At 43.1% G+C, this 16,997-nt stretch overlaps 2 protein-coding genes across 3 annotated transcripts in view; one reads left to right on the forward strand and one right to left on the reverse strand.

Moving 5' to 3' along the window:
- rpp40 (ribonuclease P/MRP 40 subunit) overlaps positions 1-6,401 on the forward strand; it is a 6,955-nt gene extending 554 nt beyond the window's left edge. Inside the window, exons 2-8 of the mRNA XM_020610376.1 lie at positions 1,127-1,271; positions 1,359-1,427; positions 2,178-2,273; positions 3,017-3,139; positions 3,214-3,379; positions 3,460-3,594; positions 5,097-6,401. Of these exons, the coding sequence (XP_020466032.1) occupies positions 1,127-1,271; positions 1,359-1,427; positions 2,178-2,273; positions 3,017-3,139; positions 3,214-3,379; positions 3,460-3,594; positions 5,097-5,295 (933 nt within the window). The 3' untranslated portion in view covers positions 5,296-6,401. The remainder of the gene's footprint in view (positions 1-1,126; positions 1,272-1,358; positions 1,428-2,177; positions 2,274-3,016; positions 3,140-3,213; positions 3,380-3,459; positions 3,595-5,096) is intronic.
- A 299-nt stretch (positions 6,402-6,700) lies between these two features.
- cdyl (chromodomain protein, Y-like) overlaps positions 6,701-16,997 on the reverse strand; it is an 11,340-nt gene continuing 1,043 nt past the window's right edge. Inside the window, exons 2-8 of one of the 2 annotated variants that reach the window (XM_020610379.1) lie at positions 12,799-13,075; positions 12,350-12,694; positions 9,572-9,825; positions 9,208-9,380; positions 8,897-9,107; positions 8,629-8,772; positions 6,701-8,537 (exon numbers count right to left, since the gene is read on the reverse strand). In XM_020610379.1, coding sequence (XP_020466035.1) covers positions 8,379-8,537; positions 8,629-8,772; positions 8,897-9,107; positions 9,208-9,380; positions 9,572-9,825; positions 12,350-12,694; positions 12,799-13,075 — 1,563 coding nt within the window. In that variant the 3' untranslated portion in view covers positions 6,701-8,378. Of the gene's footprint in view, positions 8,538-8,628; positions 8,773-8,896; positions 9,108-9,207; positions 9,381-9,571; positions 9,826-12,349; positions 12,695-12,753; positions 13,076-16,997 lie in introns of both variants that reach the window. The other variant, XM_020610377.1, reaches the window with a different exon arrangement.

The following is a 16,997-nucleotide window of genomic DNA, read 5'->3' on the forward strand; positions in this document are numbered from 1 at the left end:
ACCGCTCATTAGTTGCCGATAAGACGCTACCTCGCTGCATCTGGCACTTCAGTTTCTAGCAAGAGCGATATGCTGTTCTGCACAACAGGGGACGTTAGCTTTTCCTCATCGGGAACCTAACGAGAGTTTGAAGGTCTGATGTGCTGGTTGCACTTTGCTTTCCCACTGCATTCTCTTTCTCTCTGTCTCTCACACATTGTTGAGCAAAGAGCATTCACAACGGTCCTTTAACCAAGGTGCAACTGTCAGAGACTGTATGAGCAGAAACAAATAATCACTTCGCGGTTATGAGCTGAGGGGAAACTGTCCAGGTTCAGCCACAGGATAAACAGCAGATCAGGTCTGAACCTTCTTAAAATGTATTGACTTGTATTGTACATCCTCAAGTCACATTCAGATAAACTCCCATAAGAACATCATACTTGGGAGAAATGTGCAGAAGTTATCTATTTCCGCCTCAACTGCTATTCGGCACTAGGTGTACAGGGACTAGTTGGAGGGCGGCACAAAAATTGTGCAGACATATCAACAAATTTTAAATTTAAAAACACAAAAACAAATTACGCACGCGGCCTATGAAACTCCAGAGCCAGGGCTACCTGCAGAAAGGTACGGGAACAAGGGGGACATAGTTAGTGTAGAGGTGGCTAGAATGCAGAAGTTATAAACCAAGCAGCTCTCATTCAACACAGCTACTTTTAATGGAGAATACGTCCGATAAGAAGCTGCAAATGACGTTGCCGTTCTCCGCCCTCGGTCTTTTGGTTGTGGAAGAAGAAAGGAGGTTGTCGAAAAGCAAGTAGAGACTACACTAAATGGGTGAAATCATGGAGACTATAGTGACAGGCTGAAGGGGCTTTCCCAGCCCCCTCTCCTCGTGCATTGATTGGCTAAGCTCAATAGCCAACCAGAGTGGTCTCTCTCTCACTGACGAGATCCAACCTGCCAACGCAACATGTCGAATCGGCTGAAAAGCTGCTGGCAGTGCCAATGGGGCGGGGCGCACCAGGAAGGCGAACTCGATGGTGGCCAGCGCCGACTATTGGCTTGGTGTCTCTGCTGTTAAGATCACCCGAGGGAGGTGTTTCGGTTTGTTAAATTCATGTGACTTGTTTTACCTGTGCAGGTGTCTGTGCTGCTTCCTGAGTGTAGCTCCACCCCCTCTCACCTGGATTCTGTATTAAACAGTTTCAGCAGTTTCTATCTGATCAGGAAACTGCCCATATATGAATTGCTGGACAAACACTTCCTGGAGACCTCAGTGTACCAGGGTAACACCTGTATTCACACCTGATGATTCACACCTGATGATACACACCTGTACCCACCTGTACACTAACTGTGTGCATGTGTTTCAGGGAGCGTGTATGGTCTGTCATACAGGACCAGGATAGATGAAGATAACTGTGTCGCTCTGACGCCAGACGGTAAAAACTGTTCTCCTTTTCTTCACTGCTAATGATGATGATGATGATGATATATACCAAGGCATCGTGAACAGGTATTTCATCCAGGTGTGGTTGTTTGCTTGTTGAATTGTTGAATTCATAAGCAGTAAAATACCCTGCTCAGGTCAATTCAGGTTTGACAGCTGTAGTCCAGTCTGGTGTAGCTAAATGTTATCTTATGCTAGCTAATTGTATTCATTTATAATAGACTTCACTCAATTGACTTCTGTACATCATTACAGTTCAGTTAGTATAGCTCCAAATCAGAACAGCAGTCATCTTTGGACACTTTACACAGTAAGGTCTAGACCTAACACTGTTATAAGGAAAACCACAGAAAATCCCGCTTGGGCAGCACTTGGCAACAGCAGAGAGGAAGAAACCTCCAACAGAGCCCGGCTCTTGGTGGGCGGCCTTCTGCCTCGACCGGTTGGGATGAGTGGATAGAGGAGAGAGAAAAGAAAGTAAAGCAACAAGACAACAATCAGACACTGGGCAGGTTGATGTGGCCGCTCATCAGAAACAGAGCTCCAGAGCCAGGGCTATCTGCAGAAAGGTACAGGGAGAGACAGATAGAGGACAGGCAGTTAGTGATGTGTAGTGGTGGCATATAGTTGGATGGATGGAGAGGAGAGATGCTGTTTTACCATGTTAGCTTTCACATAAAAAAAACAACAACAAAAAAAACCTACCTAGTCAGGACTAATTTCTGTCTGTAACTGTCTACAGGTCGTCTGTTTCTGTCTCTGGACAAAGACTCCTTCCAGGTGTTGGGAGTTGAGGGGAAACCATCCAGGTTCAACCACAGGACAAACAGCAGATTTGGTCTGAACACTCTTATACAAATCTGTGCTTATATATCTATGCTATATATTTGAAATTTTTTCTATATTCTCAAGTCACATACAGATAAACTCCCTTAAGAACACTGTAATTGGGAGAAATGTCAGGAAGAGCAACAGAGAAAGCTGAAGTCTACACAGTCGGGAAAACCCCCATGTGTTTACCTGAGTGTGTCAGCTAACTGGTTGATTCAACATCCTGCCAGGAGGCGGATGTTGGACACATGTAAACATCGTAGGACGATTAGTATAAGCCATGTATATAATAAGATTAAAACTCAAAATTGCCAGTGGCCCAAATAATTTTTTTACAAACAAGACCTCTGCAAAACTACTTGCATCTCCAACAAAACAATCTGTTTTTACTCTATGTATCATGAATGTTCAATCCAGAGAGGTTTTGTATCCGTAAAACACCAAGAAAAGTGAGTTAGGGCTGCATTGTCATGTGATACTGAGGTCACACAGGGATCTAATCACTCAGCACAATTTAACGTGCAGCCTCAAAGTGAGCTTTATAATCACAGTGTAGGCTGTGGGGGAAACACTGCTGAGCATGTGCAGCGGGGTGCTAGTATGAAGGCTAGAAACCTGCACCAGGTCAGCAGATTTCATTTTAGTTAGTGGTGCATCCAGCTCCAGTAACAGATTCAAGAACTCCAGGAAGACTGAAACCCAAATATACAACATGTTGAAAAACTACAGTTCTGTGTACTTGTACTGCAGTAGTATCTATCGACCTGACTGACAGCAGCATGGCACCTGGTGGGCGAAGCTACCAGAGACTCCTCACAGGTCTGAGGTCACGACTTCACCTGAAGACAGACTTCCTGCTGTCACACCATCCAGGTTAATTATTATACATTACCATCCAGGTGGGACAGAACTGTGTGCTACCCATGATCCTCTGCTGTGTCCTGTAGGGGGCGGAGCTTCTTTGCAGCCCCTCCTGTCTCGTTATGATTGGTCAGAGCACAGACCTGAGGTCAGCAGTCACACTCTGACACACTTGTCCAGTCCCGACCTGCAGTCATGTGACCCTCACAGCTTCCTGGAGTGGCTCGGAGCTGTGGATGCCAACATCAGCTGGTGATGACCCATCTCATTTTGCCTGCACCCAGCCATACCTGTCAAATAGGAATCTGAAAACACTTCTTTTGTGGTTTCAGCGAGAACTTGTCCAGCAGCTTCCTGTCCTCGCTGGTGTGTCCAGAACCAAAAACGACGCTGAGTCGATCGCTGAGAGTCACCATCTGTGGAATGCTGCTTCCCCAGGATGTACACCGGCTCATCCAGGAGATCAGGTGAGATCAACACCTGATACCAGTGGTGGAATGTAACTAAGCACATTCAGTCAAGGATTTTAATAAAGTACATGCCTGATTAGGGGTGTGTGATATTGACATTTTTGGGATTTTCTCAACGAAAAGCAGGTGATAGTTTGGATCCATCAAAAATGTGTTAGTCTTTTACTGTAGTAGGTCGCTCTTGTTAATAGCATAATGATTGTTGCTTACTGTGTTAATGGAAACGTCTCATATACTGAGTTACATAAAACTAAAGCATTCAAATACAACAATGCACAGAATTAGTGTACTATACTATTTGTGTGCTGTTGTGCAGTTATCTGACCTGTCCCTTCTGCACTAGCTCTCCCACCACAGCATGTTAGCTGCTGCCCTCCTGCTACATCTCTCTCTTCCTGGCCTCCTCTTGCTGCTTCAGCAGCGCTTGTTTAAACCAGTGTAACCCTTTTGCCACCCGGCTCGTTATAGTAAGGGAATAGCTACTTAGCGCATACCCCTCTAAACTCAAAAAAACAAATTGGCAAAAGAGACATTCCAATGTAAGAAACTTTGTCTAGGGTTCAGTATGATCCTCACCTTTAAAACATCAATTGGAGATTTCCCAGAAATGATATTACTTCAAATAACTCAGAATATGTACGTACTTTGTTACTTGTAACTTATGGACAATTTTTCCAGGGACTGTTTCACAGTGTAGAAACAATAAACACACACACTAAACACAGTTCAAGGTTGTGTATTAAACAAACATATACCACATATTTACCCAGTTCAAATATGAAATAATATTTTAAACCCTTGAAATGATGTTTTAACCACAAAATCAACCTGAGTGCACTCTTAAAGTTTTATGCAAGCTTGCATAAAAAGATTACTACACCAGTAAATATTCAAAACGAATCAATCGGATCACTGATCACAGTGATCAGCTTTCCCACGTGTTTTTTGATACTCCTCTGGACTGAGGATGCCAATACTTTTGTACTTAACTCACATTTTCAATGCGGGACCTTTACTCAAAGTATTTGTACACTGTGGTGTTTCTGTTTTTACTATGAGTACTTCCTCCACCACCGCTTGACACCTCATCCAGGTATTTAAGCTACTTTAACCAGATCCAAAATGAAACCAGCTTCCAGAAAACATCCCTGTATGTCCACCACTTAGACCCCCTTAGATGTACACACAGCTGTCACTGGATCACTGCAGGACTGAAGGAAACTTAGAAACCAGAGAAGAGGCTGCAGAATCTGGCTGAGAATCCCCGTTTCTAAGTGGATTTATGAAGGTTCGTTCTGGAGGGACATCTGAGATATTTCTGTCGCCACTCGTATCATCAGGGGCTTGGACATGATGTAGTTTCACAGGTGGAGATTTTTCAGGTGTTTCGGGGTCTATGACAGAATTAATAGATTTTATAAACTGTCTGTTGGAATGAACAAAGTAAGAGCAGTAGGCTGTTAAATAAATTGAGTATCATTTACTTACCTGTCCTGCAGGTGTTACCTGGAACAGCCTCGGTTAGAGTCCTGGGTGTCCATGACAGTTCATGGTTTTGTTGACAGTCCGATATCATGGGGGGTCCATGAACACGGAGTCTTAAGAGGAGGAGAGAACTTCTACAGCCTGCTACTGTTCCATGATCACACCTACCGCCTCCACCTGGCCACAGGAGCACATGACACCTGTCCACCATGAGGATGACAGCTGTCACAGGCATTTCAGTGTCACGCTGTTTGTTCTTACTTTTAGGTCAATCAGGTTTTGTTGTAGAAACCTGTTTCAGATCAGTTCAGAAAATTAGTCAATGTGCACAAAGGTTTTGAATTTGAGTTCAGATGTTTTTTTTTGTTTTTTTACTGGCTTTGGTCTAAATTAGATAAAAACACTGATCCCTGAGTTGGGTTTGTATGTGGACTTTAAAAAGATCACAGGAAGTTTGAATGAAGAAAGACACAAAAATACCAAAGCTGTGATGTCAAAGGAACACACCTGAACAGGTGAGCTACTTCGGTCAGGACAGAGCAATGAAACAGAGACGCAAGATTTACACTTGGTCTTATTTTTGACATACAATGAGTATTAATAGTACATGTTTACCACAGTTAATTAAAATGAATGAGGCAGAGAGAGAGATGCTGTTGTGTTGCCATCTAAATGAGCTGCAGATGCATCCGTTCTGCTGGGAAACAACTAAACCGCTGCAGAAGCATGCTGAGCTTCTGGACATCAAACTGCCAAATCAACAAAATTTTTAGTTTAGTTTTTAAAGTAATATCAAGCTTAAATGTTTAAAGCCAGCATCAGTTTAAGATGAAACCAAACCAGAACCATTTTCTATGGAAACATGAAGCCTCACAGCTGATTTTAATTTAAATTAAGAACCCTTAAAGTTTATCTAGACAAACTTGAGACAGGAAGATTTATATTGATCTCAGTTACAGGTTGCACCAAGAGGAGATTGTAACTTCATCCTCACAACAAATCAGGTTTACTCCAAGTCGGGTCACATCCCCCTGACTCTGAAACGTGTCCTTTACCTCGACATCATGGGGACATCTTCTGATAGAGACATAGCTTTAAAACAAACAAAAGTGATGTCTTGCTGGTGTCCTCGATGTCTGCAGTTTGACTGAAAAATATATGACCAACCAACCAATTAAGTAAGTTTGAGACTTGAGGAGATAAACTGTTAGCATGTGCAGTCTGTGGGGCCCCAGGCCTCAAATTGAGATCTTATCAGAATGATGTTTTTGTTGACTGAGCTCCGGTTATTGGTTATTAATAAAATCATGGCAAATGTTCACATGTAGAAAAGAATGACTTTTAAAAGCTGGTGTCTAAGTAGAAAGTCACTTTTGGCTTTTCCCGCCACAGCGAATCATCACACTGATGACTCGCATGTTGACATTTGGCACGTGTTTTACGCCGGATGCCCTTTCTGACGCAACCCTGACTCTAACCCTTAACCATTAGCCTACCGGGGACAAAAGCTGCTGTCTAAGTAGTTAAATTAATTACAACCATGAATGAAAGATGTGTAAGTCTTCTCTGATAAACCTTTCATTAATCATAACTGTGGCCACAGAAAGCCAGACATCAGTTAAATTGTCAGAGTGCTTATATTTATTAATTGCTTACATTTCATCACTAAATTTAGACCAGAAAACAATGTGTGAGCAGAGTTTCTGTAATATTTAGTTTTTATATTAATGAATCTCTGTGCCTGATTTTGTACAAAAAGAAGTTTGTTATAAAGTTCCTGTTGTTAAAACTCATAGTTTTGGATTGTTTGAGAATAACTATACACAGTTTAAAGGAGTATAGAGCTCAGACTGATACCAGCCTACAACCAGTAGCTAGTTAGCTTAGCATAAAGGCTGGAAACAAAGATTTTGTAGTCTTTATGCTATATTAACTAGCTGGTGCCAGTAGGATAAAAGATGTATTCACATGACAGAAATCATGTTTAATTTGGGAAACGCTTGGGAAATCCAGTCAGCTGGCCTGGACACGTGATCACATGACAAGGAACTCCCACAAACTGCTGTTTGAAGTGTCCATATTTGCCCATAATCCATCAGTCTCACACTGCTGGAGTAATATTTAGCCAGCATGATGCCATGTCAGCACCCCCTGCAGGCTGATGGTTTACCTGTTAGCGAAGATGGCGCTGCAGGTTTATATCCAGATTAGAAAAAGCGACCCAGTCCGCTAGTGGTAACGTGAAGGTCAAAGGTCAGCATCTACTCCTGTTAATGCCAACATGTTCAGTCATCAGAGGGAATTCTGGGTGATGGTCGGCGGTCAGCCTCCATTTAAAGTAACGATTCAACATTAACACAGATCCTCCTGTTTTCTGTCAGTCTGAACTTTTACTTTCATCTATACCAGTACACACACACACACACACCTAGCCTTAGCATAAAGACTGGAAGTGGGGGGGAATGCTAGCCTAGCATGGCTCAAACACTCGAAATGGGGGGGGGGGGCATCTTGTTCGTAGAGAACGTGAAGTTGTCATCTCGCTGTGTTGAATTTTAGGTAAATGTGCCATTTTGGGAGTTGAGTCGTCATTATCCATTGTAGAGATACATGCTACATACATGTGTAAGTTAGAAAATAAATACGATCCCATACAGCTACATACAGTAAATGATGGTTCAACTATGTCCAATTCAGTGTTTGGTCTGAGCACAGACAGGACAGAAATGGATTCATCTGCAGTGTCTGAGTCATCTGCTGACAGCTGCTCGCTAGCATCAACTCCCGTCAAACCAGGGTGTAGAGTCATTTTTCAGTCTGTTGCTCCCGTAGATCTCTAGGTCCACTACGAGTCGACTACAGTCAGCTAAGGTTATCTATTCTAAATTACCACCGTCAGTAAAGTGAAATCTAAATGACTTTAGCAACTTTTAAGCCAAACAAAACAAGAATGTATCCAGGTAAATACAGTGTGTATCTCCCAAAATGGCGCCCCTGTCCCAGCCTTCAACACGGTGTGACATACCTTCACATTCTCTATTGAACAAGAATTCATCATCCTGGTCCTATCCTCAGGACAGAGGGAGGAAAATGATATCCATCTGAAACACCCGAAACCTGTGATTGTGAACAGAACCAGAGGACTGAAATGTCAAATGTTCTCTCAACATTCTGCTGAAAGTACAAGTCAAAGTTAAACATCAAAAGAAGGAAGCAGTCTCTGTTTTGTGTCAAATCTGCTGAGTCTGCTGCCAGCTCAAAAAGGTGGCGTCATCAGACCAGTCCAGGTACATGTCCTAGCAGAGCTCGGTTCTCCTCTGCAAGTACTGCAGGATGGAGTCTGTTCCCTGTGAGGAGCCCCAGACTCTCTTCAGGGCTTCACACTCGCGCTCATTGGCCTGCTCCAAGGCACTGCGGCTGGTGTTCCTCATCAGGGCTTTGGACTCCCGCAGAATCTGCAGGACAAGGAGTGGAACCAGTGTTGACACAGAGTGAAGAAGAAGAAGAAAACAGTGGCACTGTGTTTGTGTGTATAGGTACACTGACCAGGGAGTCAACTGCCACCAGCTCTTTGATTCGCAGCATCACTTCCTGTGTGAAGGTTCCTGGCCACAGAACCTGAGACACCAAACCCTTAGAACATGCCTCCTGAGCCGTCAATTTCCTGCCGCTCAGCAGCAGCTCGTTAGCCTAGAACACAATGAGCGATCAGAGGGTAAGTCTGGGTGGTACTAGCTGAAGGTAAATAAAGTGAGCTAAATGCAGGTAAACAAAGCAGTAATGTAAATGTAGGTAAAATATGCAGTAGACTTACCGAAGCGAGGCCCATGATGCGGGGAAAGGTGAAGGATGAGCAAGCGTCGGGTGTCTGGCCATAGGACATGTATGGTGTCTGGAACCAGGCCTTCTCATTGGCCCACACCACATCGCAGAGTGGCAGGATGGCAGCACCGAGGCCCAGTGCGGGCCCATTCACTGCCGCCACGATTGGCTTCCTGAACTGGATGAAGGTGTTGACAAAGGTCCTGAGGGCGAAAACACAGAGGTCAAGGGTCAACATTTCAACCTTAGTGATTACACCACACAGTGCTGCCATGGCATCCTTGAGTCTCCAGGAGGCATTACCTGATGGTTTCAGCCATCTTGATACTCTCCTTCTTCCTGTCATCTGTCAGGCGTCTGATAAAATACAGAAAGTCAAGACCGCAGCAGAAGACACTGCCGACAGCACTGAGCAACACCAGCTTACTGTCATCAGAGGCTGCCGTTGCCATGGCGCTCTGGATCTCTTTCATCACCTAATGAGGAGGAGGAGAGAAAACAGGGGTACTCAGGTTTGTAACCATGACAACAGTTTAACCCGAGTGTGTTCAGGTGTGTTTGGACAGGTGATGTCACAGCTGGAAGGCATGGAACTGTTTCTTTGAAGAATGGTGGTGGAACTGATGGTGAGGTTAAAGAAATGAGGTTTTATGGGGCATGGCCTCACCTCAGGGTTGAGCGTGTTGTTGTCAGAGCTCTTGGTAGATAGCAGGATGTGAGTGAACCCATCCTGTTTCTTCACCACAATGTCGCGATAACGATAAGCGCTCTCTGTCTGTCGAACACTGAACCTCAGACGTTTATCAAAAGCAGAACGTTCCTCCAGACGACGTTTCCCTGTTGTAACGGTTGCCCCGGCAACAGCACTCTGCACACCTGACATCATGTTGGCCACGACAGCCTCCGTTACCACCGAGTTACCTGGAGCAGACAGAATGCCAATCAAACATGGTTATGTTCACCAATGCCACCTCTGTGTTTGTCGTTAGTAACTAGGTAGGAAGCTCAATTTAAATGTATTCATCGAAGACAGGTGCAGCATATTATGGGGAATTCAAGCACAATCTGTAAAAATGGAAAAGCGGCCACGGTAATAAAACATCCAGAACAAGCATGGCAGGTGGCAGCAGACTGACTTAATGTGTTAATTTTCCTAAAAATATACATTTTCTAACCCCTGTTCTTAGCTGAACTCATAGGTTATTCAAGAACTACACCATGAAGATGGATTACAACCACTAATCCACAACCTAAATTCATAAATATGGTTCATTCTACAAACGGAGGAATCTGGGCGATATGTAGCATGTTCCTTCTTACAGACCTAAAATGTCTTGTCAGCAACTTATAAACTTGATAAATCCACAACAAGTAGAGCTTAATACAGTGTCTTATGTGGGGTGATTGAGCTCTTTGACATTAATTGGCTATTTTTATTTCAGTGTTCTATTTAATACAGCTTATGTCATATTAATGTAAATGCGAGTGAAGTAATTCATGAAAGAAAATTCTAAATGAAAAGTGACCAATGTGGCTCCAGGTTCACGTAGGCTGATGATCAAGCAAGCCAGTTCCTTGAACCTGGCATTTTAAAGTATTTGTCAACTTTAAGGATATTGGTGTTCTCAGCTCAATGACAGCACTTCCACTGTTTGTGGAATGACCCATATAGAATTAGAATCAGCATCAACTTTACTGGATGTGTGTTAGACAAATGAGGAATTTTGACTCTGGTACAGCGGCTCTCAATGCGTATGTACATGTCAACAAGCATGTTGATTAGGTAAAGAGATTACTCAAATTTTTTTTTAAAGTACTTAGAAACCTATGCACAAACACACAAAAATATAGCCTATGACTTAAAAAAAAAACAAAAAAAAAAAAACAGGCCATTGTAAAGGATGAAAAGCACATACAGTAGCGTATACCGACTTCATTGAAGATGCCTTTTTCCTCCGTCTATAATCACCTCAACAGCCGCAATAGAGTAGAGTACTTTATTGATCCCACAGTAGGGAAATTTCTGTGTTACAGCAGCAATAGAGAACAACCAACATACCAACATAACACCATAAGAACAGGACTTTATAAAAACACAGAAAAGAACACGAGGACACAGCTGCTGTAACTTGCTGCCACTCTGCACGGCGCATGCGTACACAAGTACGTAGTAACAAAGAACACTTGGTCTTAAAATAAACAGTTACATAAAGGTAACAAAGCATTAAGACCGATACATACAAGGATTATAAAAGTAGTGTCATCACAACGTTACATTTTACACAGCACAAATCAGCAAATCAAAGGCACCTAATAACAGGGCTGAGCAGCACTGGAGAGAATCTGGAACAGCAGTAGAGACTAAACAACCAGGAAATCAAGAACAATCGAATATTACTCACACAATTAATCCCACAATGGGGGAGAGAAACCTGTGTTTCAGCCATAAGGCTCTCTGAGCAACTCAAAATAGCTAAAGCAGGGCAATGTACAGTATTTGAGAGAGATCAGGAACAAGATATTACACATGAGCCTATTTACAATGCATTTCACCCCAAGGAGCTGAAATATTGACCGCAGTAGATTATTACATAGTCCCTCATAATTTTACCTATCTTATCACTGCAGTGATGTGTTGTACAGTCTGATGGTTGTGGGGAGGAATGACCTGCGTTAACGCTCCTTCTTACACTGGGGATGTAACAGTCTCGTGCTAAAAGAACTGTTCAGAACCACCACTGTGTGGTGCAGGGGATGGGAAGGGTTATGCATGATGGATGTTAGTTTTACCAGCATCCTTCTGTCCGCCACCTCCTCAATGTGATCCAGAGAGCAGTCCAGGACAAAACCAGCTCTCTTAACCAGTTTGTTGAGTCTCTTTCTGTCCCTGATCGTGCTACCTCCTGCCCAACCCACAACAGCATAAAAAACTGCAGATGCCACCACAGAATCATAAAATGTCTCAAGCAGTGCCCCGTGCACACCAAAGGACCTCAGTCTCCTCAACAAGTGGAGGTGGCTCTGGCACTTCCTTTAAAAAAAAAAATCAAACTTCGAACTGCAGTCTTCATTAACAAAATCAGTAACAATGACCATCACATTTACAGATTAACTGTAAAAGAATTCATGGGTTTCTGATCAGAGTGACCACTGACAGAACAACAACAAAAAAAAAAGACTAGGATTAATCAAGCCTGGCTGTTAGCCTGGTCTAGAGCAGGCTAGCTGCACAGAATAAATCTCCACAGTAATTTATCTTATTTTAACCTGCTTTCATGCACCTGAGTCAGGGTTAAAATCAGCTGGGATAATTGGAAAATCCCAACTTAATCCTTTATCCTGCTTTTATACAGTGGCCCCCAGGACCAGCTTTTGCTGCAAATGTCATCCAACAAGCTCTGTCAGTCAGTCAGATATGTGCAAGCTATGTGAAAATAGATCTTACCTGCACCGCTGAGGGAGCGCACGGCAGCAGGAGTGATGGGCACTCGGGATGGGGGCAGGGGGTTCTGGGTACGGGGTCTGGTTCCCATGCGTGCCCTCTCCTCTCCAGGCCCCAGCTGGACTCCCGTGGGTTTCTCCAGCAGGGCAACCTCAGGTGGGACCAGGTGAGCTTCATGAGCTCCAGCCTCCAAGCTGTGGGCTGCCTCACTGGGAGATTCCTCCGAGTCCAGACGGCTGTTCATGGGACTCTTGGGAACCAGAATCTTGATTCCAGTCTTGGACAGATCCACACTGCGGCGGGCAGAGCTGGCTGGAGCTGCCGACATCAGGCCACTGCTGAATGGGACTGCAGGGAGCTGACAGAGGCCTGGGGGGTCAGTCCAACAGGGGGCAGGTGAAGCTGACTGACAGGAGGTTTCACCTGGTTACAGTCTCCAGTTGAACCTCCACTGATGTCACTGCGAACTGCGGTGGTGGGTGGCGGCCTGCAGAGTGGTCTGTGGGTGGAGCTACAATGGAGGCTGGGGGAGCTGCGGGTGGAACGCAGCAACGTGTTTTCTCTCTGCCGTTCAGGGTACTTGCGGTTAAACTCATGGACGTAGATCATACAGGTGGATAGGTGGCTCTCAGGCTCCCAGGTGTCCTCCTCTGAACCATAACCTCTCCACCTGACCAGGTACTCCACCTTCCCCTTCTTATTCGTCCTCTTATCGACAATCCTCTCCACCTGCAGGAGCAAGAGCAGCACTGCTAATGAAGCTCAAACTACCACCATCCTCATCATTATCAGGTGGGCATCAGCTCTCTGCAGCTCACTCCACTTAACATATACAGTACATGTATATAAACCTTTTGGAAATTCATGGGTTTCTGCATTAATTTGTCATAAAATGTGATCTGATCTTCATCCAAGTCAAGAGTACTGACAAATATGTACAAAAAAAAAAAAAAAAGGATCTTTCATGTCTTTATTGAACTCATTCAACATTCAAAATGTTAGTGGAAAAAGTAATAACCTCTCCCAGGCACTTCCTGTAGCTGTGGATCAGACCTGCACATTGTTCAGGAGGAATTTTAGCCCATTCTTCCTGCAAAACTGCTTTAGCTCCGTCATACTCTTTGGATGTCTCCCATGTATGGCTCTCTTAAAGTCATTCCATAGCATCTCTATTGGGTTGAGGTCTGGGCTCTGACATGGCCACTCCAAAAGGCAGATTTTGTTTTTTTTTTTGAAGCCATTCTGTTGTGGACTTGCTCTGGTGTTTTGGGTCATTGTCCTGTCGCATCACCGAACTTCTTCAGAGTTTCAGCTGACATACAGACATTCTCACATTATCCTGAAGAATTTTTTGATACACTTAGGAATTCATCTTCCCCTCAACAACTGCAAGCTGGCCAGGCCCTGATGCAGCAAAGCAGGTCCAAATCATGATGTTTCCTCCACCACACTTTACGGTTGGGATGATGTTTTCATGATGATATGCAGTGCCCTTTTTACGCCAGATGTAGTACTGCATGTTCTTTCCAAATAGTTTCATCAATCCACAAACCATTTTGCCAATGCCAAATAAAATCAAATTTTATTTGTATAGCGCCAAATCACAACAAGAGTCATCTCAGGACAAGTTACAAAGTAAGGTCTAGACCTTACTGTTATCACTATTATTACAGAGGGAAAACCCAACAAATCCCCCTTGAGCAAGCACTTGGCGACAGTGGGGAGGAAAAACTCCCTTTAATGGAAGAAACCTTCGACAGACACTGGCTCTTGGTGGGCAGCCTTCTGCCTCTGCCGGTTGGGGTGAGTGGACAGAGGAGAGAGAAAAGAAGAAACCACTGTGGAGTGCCAGTGTGCTCTTTCGCAAACTTCAGGTGTGCAGCAATGTTCCTTTTAGTAAGCAGCAGCTTCCTTCGTGGTGTCCTGCCATAGACACCCTGCTTGTTCAGTGTTTTATGCACTGTAGACTCATGAACACAGATGTTAGCCAGTTCCAATGATGCCTTCAAATCTTTGGCTGTCACTCGAGGTTGTTTCTTTAAGTCATTGATAAGTCTTCGTTGTGCTCTTGGGGTCATTTTGACTGGGCGCCCACTTCTTGGTAGAGTAGCCCCAGAGTATCTCCATTTGTAGATTGTTTGCCTAACTGTAGACTGGTGAATTTCTCAAGTCTTTGAAATCACTTTAACCCTTTCCAGCTTTATGTAAATCAACAATTCTTTATCACAGATCCTCTGAAAACTCTTTTTAGCAAGGCATAGCTCACATAAGCGTATTCTTCTTGTTTGGAGCAAACTCAAAAGGTTTCAGTGGTTTTTATCAGTCAAAGTAGCTCTAGTCCACTTCTCCAAACTCATTTTCTTAACAAGACTCCAGGTATGCTACCACCTGACTCCAATTAGCTGTTTTGAAGTCATTAACTCAAGGGTTCACATATATTTTTTATGGTTGTTCTCAATAAAAACATGAAAGATCAGAATTTTTTTGTCAGATCAGAATTTTAGGCACATTAAATTTGTCAATTTGATGTCAAACTCTTGACTTAGATGAAGATAAGATCACACTTTATAACAAATTAATGCAGAAAACCATGAAAATCCAAAAGGTTCACATACTTTTTCTTGCCACTGTATATACAGTGGATATAAAAAGTCTACACACCCCTGTTAAAATGCCAGGTTTCTGTGATGTAAAAAAACAAGACCAAGATAAATAATTCCAGAACTTTAGCCACCTTTAATGTGACCTATAACTTGTACAACTCAATTGAAAACAAACTGAAATCTGTTTTTCAGTGGGAAGTAAAAATAAAAAACTAAAATAATGTGGTTGCATTAGTGTGCACACCCTTAAACTAATATTTTGTTGAAGCACCTTTTGATTTTATTACAGCACTCAGTCTTTTTGGGTATGAGTTTATCAGCAATGCACATCTTGACTCTGCGATATTTGCCCACTCTTCTTTGCAAAAACGCTCCAAATCTGTCAGATTGCGAGGGCATCTCCTATGAACAGCCCTCTTCAGATCACCCCACAGATGTTCAATTGGATTCAAGTCCGGGCTCTGGCTGGGCCATTCTAAGACTTTTATCTTGTTCTGGTTAAGCCATTCCTTTGTTGATTTGGATGTATGCTTGGGGTCATTGTCGTGCTGAAAGATGAAGTTCCTCTTCATCTTCAGCTTTCTAGCAGAAGCCTGAAGGTTTTGTGCCAATATTGACTGGTATGTGGAACTGTTCATAATTCCCTCCACCTTGACTAAGGCCCCAGTTCCAGCTGAAGAAAAACAACCCCAAAGCATGATGCTGCCACCACCATGCTTCACTGTGGGTATGGTGTTCTTTTGGTGATGTGCAGTGTTGTTTTTGCAGGGAATTATGAACAGTTCCACATACCAGTCAATATTGGCACAAAACCTTCAGGCTTCTGCTAGAAAGCTGAAGATGAAGAGGAACTTCATCTTTCAGCACAACAATGACCCCAAGCATACATCCAAATCAACAAAGGAATGGCTTAACCAGAACAAGATAAAAGTCTTAGAATGGCCCAGCCAGAGCCCGGACTTGAATCCGATTGAACATCTGTGGGGTGATCTGAAGAGGGCTGTGCATAGGAGATGCCCTCGCAATCTGACAGATTTGGAGCATTTTTGCAAAGAAGAATGGGCAAATATTGCAGAGTCAAGGTGTGCATTGCTGATAAACTCATACCCAAAAAGACTGAGTGCTATAATAAAATCAAAAGGTGCTTCAACAAAATATTAGTTTAAGGGTGTGCACACTAATGCAACCACATTATTTTAGTTTTTTATTTTTACTTCCAACTGAAAAACAGATTTCAGTTTTTCAATTGAGTTGTACAAGTTATAGGTCACATTAAAGGTGGCTAAAGTTCTGGAATTATTTATCTTGGTCTCGTTTTTTTACATCACAGAAACCTGGCATTTTAACAGGGGTGCGTAGACTTTTTAAATCCACTGTACATACTCATGCACGTCCGCCTTAAGCTGTTGGTCTTTATGGCCTGAGCAGTTTGTGTTTTGTTCATTGTGATATACAGCCACAGACTGTATATTAAGATGGACGATGCGACAGCTGCCAGAGGTGAAGCCATCGTCCCTGGTGGCTGTTTGCAGTACAGGTCATATACCCCGGCCCCTCCATGTTAGTGAATAGAATGTAAGCCAAACTAAAAACTCAAAACACAACTCAAATACATGCTTCCTAAAATTGACTTCTGTCCTTTTAGGTAGATACCATCACACTGATGTGTGTACACGTAGTCATTTTTCTGGTAAGTTTGTTTTAAATAAGTTATTTAAAACTATAAAAAGGGGTCTATTTCAGGTGATTGACAAATTTGATTGAAGGTCTGATACCACAACTCCACCTCTGGTCACTACTGTGCAGAACTGGATTGCCAAATACATCACAAAAGTAAGATGGCCATCCCCATATTGCTGATATTTTGGCTTCACTTTTGCATAGTGGCAGGAAGTGGTGCCGTGTCGTCCATCTTTTATATACAGTTTGTGTACAATGAAGAAAAGCATCAGATACTCTTACTTGAGATTCAGGAACAAATTTTGGCATCTAAATTTAAAAAACATTATCAAACTAGTTGCTTATCAATTGCCTAAATGTCGGCCAAC

This window comes from Monopterus albus, unplaced genomic scaffold, assembly GCF_001952655.1.
Source record: "Monopterus albus unplaced genomic scaffold, M_albus_1.0 scaffold105.1, whole genome shotgun sequence".
Taxonomy (NCBI): Eukaryota; Metazoa; Chordata; class Actinopteri; order Synbranchiformes; family Synbranchidae; genus Monopterus; species Monopterus albus.